General features: G+C 53.3%; 1 protein-coding gene across 1 annotated transcript; it reads left to right on the top strand.

Annotated features, from left to right (window-relative positions):
- Positions 1 to 621, top strand: LOC149768163 (uncharacterized). Its single transcript, XM_089929961.1, has one exon. The coding sequence runs from the start codon at positions 1 to 3 to the stop codon at positions 619 to 621; it is 621 nt and encodes a 206-aa protein (XP_089786087.1).
- Positions 622 to 2,246: the final 1,625 nt, after the last annotated feature.

Below are 2,246 nucleotides of genomic sequence, written 5' to 3' on the forward strand. Positions count from 1 at the left end.
ATGAGGATTCTTGCGTGGAATTGTAGAGGGGCGGCTAAGCCGGCCTTCATGTCTTCCTTTAGGCGGTTGGTTCAGATCCATAGTCCAGAGATCTGCCTTCTCTATGAAACACGACTATCCGGTAGTGGACTGGATCGTGTAGTACGCCGGTTTGAGGTCGACTGGGAGTCATATGTAGTTGAGTCCCAGGGGCTGTCCGGGGGTATTGTGGCTCTGTGGAAGCGGGGTGGGGCTACAGTCGATGTGTTCCATAACTGCTCCCAACAGGTCCTGATGATTATTTCGGCACCTAACGCCGCACCATGGGTCCTGAGTGGTGTGTATGCTAGCACTGACCATCGGACCAGAAGGGTCCTGTGGGATGAGCTCACCCACTTAATCGCTCAGGGTCTTCCAACGGCGATAGTGGGTGATTTTAATTGTATCTTGGAGGGGAGTGAGAAACGTGGAGGTAGGGCTTTTTCTGACACTGTGGATAGGAGGGAGTTTAGAGACTTTCTCTCACGAAACGGCCTAGTGGATCTAGGATTCTCTGGCCCGCAATTTACTTGGTGTAATAACCAGTCTGGCCAAGCCAGGGTGTGGGAGCGGCTCGATAGGGCTATTGCTTCCTCTGACTAGCTTACCAGATTTCCGTCCTACAGGGTTAGTCATCTACCCTGGATTGCTTCGGACCACTGTCCTTTGTTGATTTCGACTGTATCTGGTTCTTCTCACCAGTGCCCCTTCCGCTTTGAGAAGGTTTGGTTGTCTCTCCCTCAATCCTGGGACATTGTCCGAGGAGCTTGGAGTCTGCCGGTTTGTGGTGACCCCATGCAGAGGGTTTCACGTAAATTGGAATTGACTAAGCGTCGGTTACGGCGTTGGAACCGTGAGGTAGTGGGGGATATCTTCAGGAGGTTGGAGGAGGTGGAGGCTGCGATTGCCGACCACCAAAGTAGAGAAGACCAGATGGGTGCGCTCCCCGAGGCCGATATGGTCAGCCTTCGGGGTCTCCTCGCCACTCACCACTCGATCTTGCGGCAACATGAGATCTTCTGGAGGCAAAAATCCAGAATTCAATGGGTCAGAGAGGGTGATCGAAACACTAGTTTCTTTCACCGCTCTACGATTATCAGGAGGCAGAGGAACATGATTCGATCCTTGCGGGATGAGCAGGGTCACCGGGTTGAAGGCGATTCGGCCATCACCCATATCCTGCTTGATTTCTTTCGCTCTCGTTGGACGGAGGATTGTGAGTCCGATCCTGCCGGTCAGCTCCCGAGGGCTGTTTCCCAAATCAATACGACTGAGAACGCTATGTTGGTTCGTCCAGTGACGGAGGGGGAGGTGCGTGAGGCTATCTAGGCACTCGGTGCGGATAGGGCCCCTGGTCCAGATGGTTTCGCACCTTTCTTTTTCCGGAGATACTGGGGTATCGTTCGGACTGCAGTGGTGGAAGCGGTCTTGTGTTTTTTCAATCAGGCAGGTATGCCCGACGATTGGAAAGCCACATTTGTCACGCTTATACCAAAGCGTCAGGACGCGGCCGAGCCGAGTCATTTTAGGCCGATCAGCTTGTGTAATACTTTATACAAAGTTGTGGCAAGAATACTGATGGATCGTATGAAGCCCCTCCTCTCCGGCATTATCTGTCAGGAGCAGGGTGCTTTTGTGAGGGGTCGGAGTATCTCCGACAACGTTATGGTGGCCTAGGAGATGATGTGGGATCTTCGACGGGCCTCGCAGCGGCGGAGTTTGATGGCCGTCAAGCTAGATATGGAACGAGCTTATAATAGAATCAGGTGGAGTTTTCTTAGGCTAGCTTTGGAGAGCCTGGGGTTCCATGAGACTTGGATTGGGTGGGTTCTGGGGTGTGTCCGGGGACCGAGGTTCTCTATCTTGGTCAATGGCTCCCCATCTCCTTTCTTCAGTTCTACTATGGGGCTTCGGCAGGGATGCCCGTTATCTCCGTATCTATTTATTATTTGCTCTGATGTCTTGTCTCGGGCATTGCGGGCTGCGTGTGCTGCCGGTGAGTTGGGGGCCTATGTCCCAGCTCTGGGGGCCCAGCCGATATCACACTTACTATTTGCCGATGACTGTCTCCTCCTGACCCGGGCTCGCGTAGCTGATGTTCAGGCTATCAGGAGGGTTTTGGGTGCCTATTGCACGGTATCCGGTCAGAGAGTGAATGGCCAGAAATCCTCCATCTCCTTTAGCCCTAGCACATCACTCAGGGTTCGACGGGGGATTCGGAGGATTCT

Source organism: Phoenix dactylifera, chromosome 3, assembly GCF_051530095.1.
Source record: "Phoenix dactylifera cultivar Ajwa chromosome 3, Ajwa_hap1_PhDact_Kaust_v1.1, whole genome shotgun sequence".
Classification (NCBI taxonomy): domain Eukaryota; kingdom Viridiplantae; phylum Streptophyta; class Magnoliopsida; order Arecales; family Arecaceae; genus Phoenix; species Phoenix dactylifera.

What these genes read in the sequence shown, in the direction of transcription:
- LOC149768163 (XM_089929961.1), top strand. Translation starts at nt 1, where the DNA reads ATGAGGATTCTTGCGTGGAATTGTAGAGGGGCGGCTAAGCCGGCCTTC.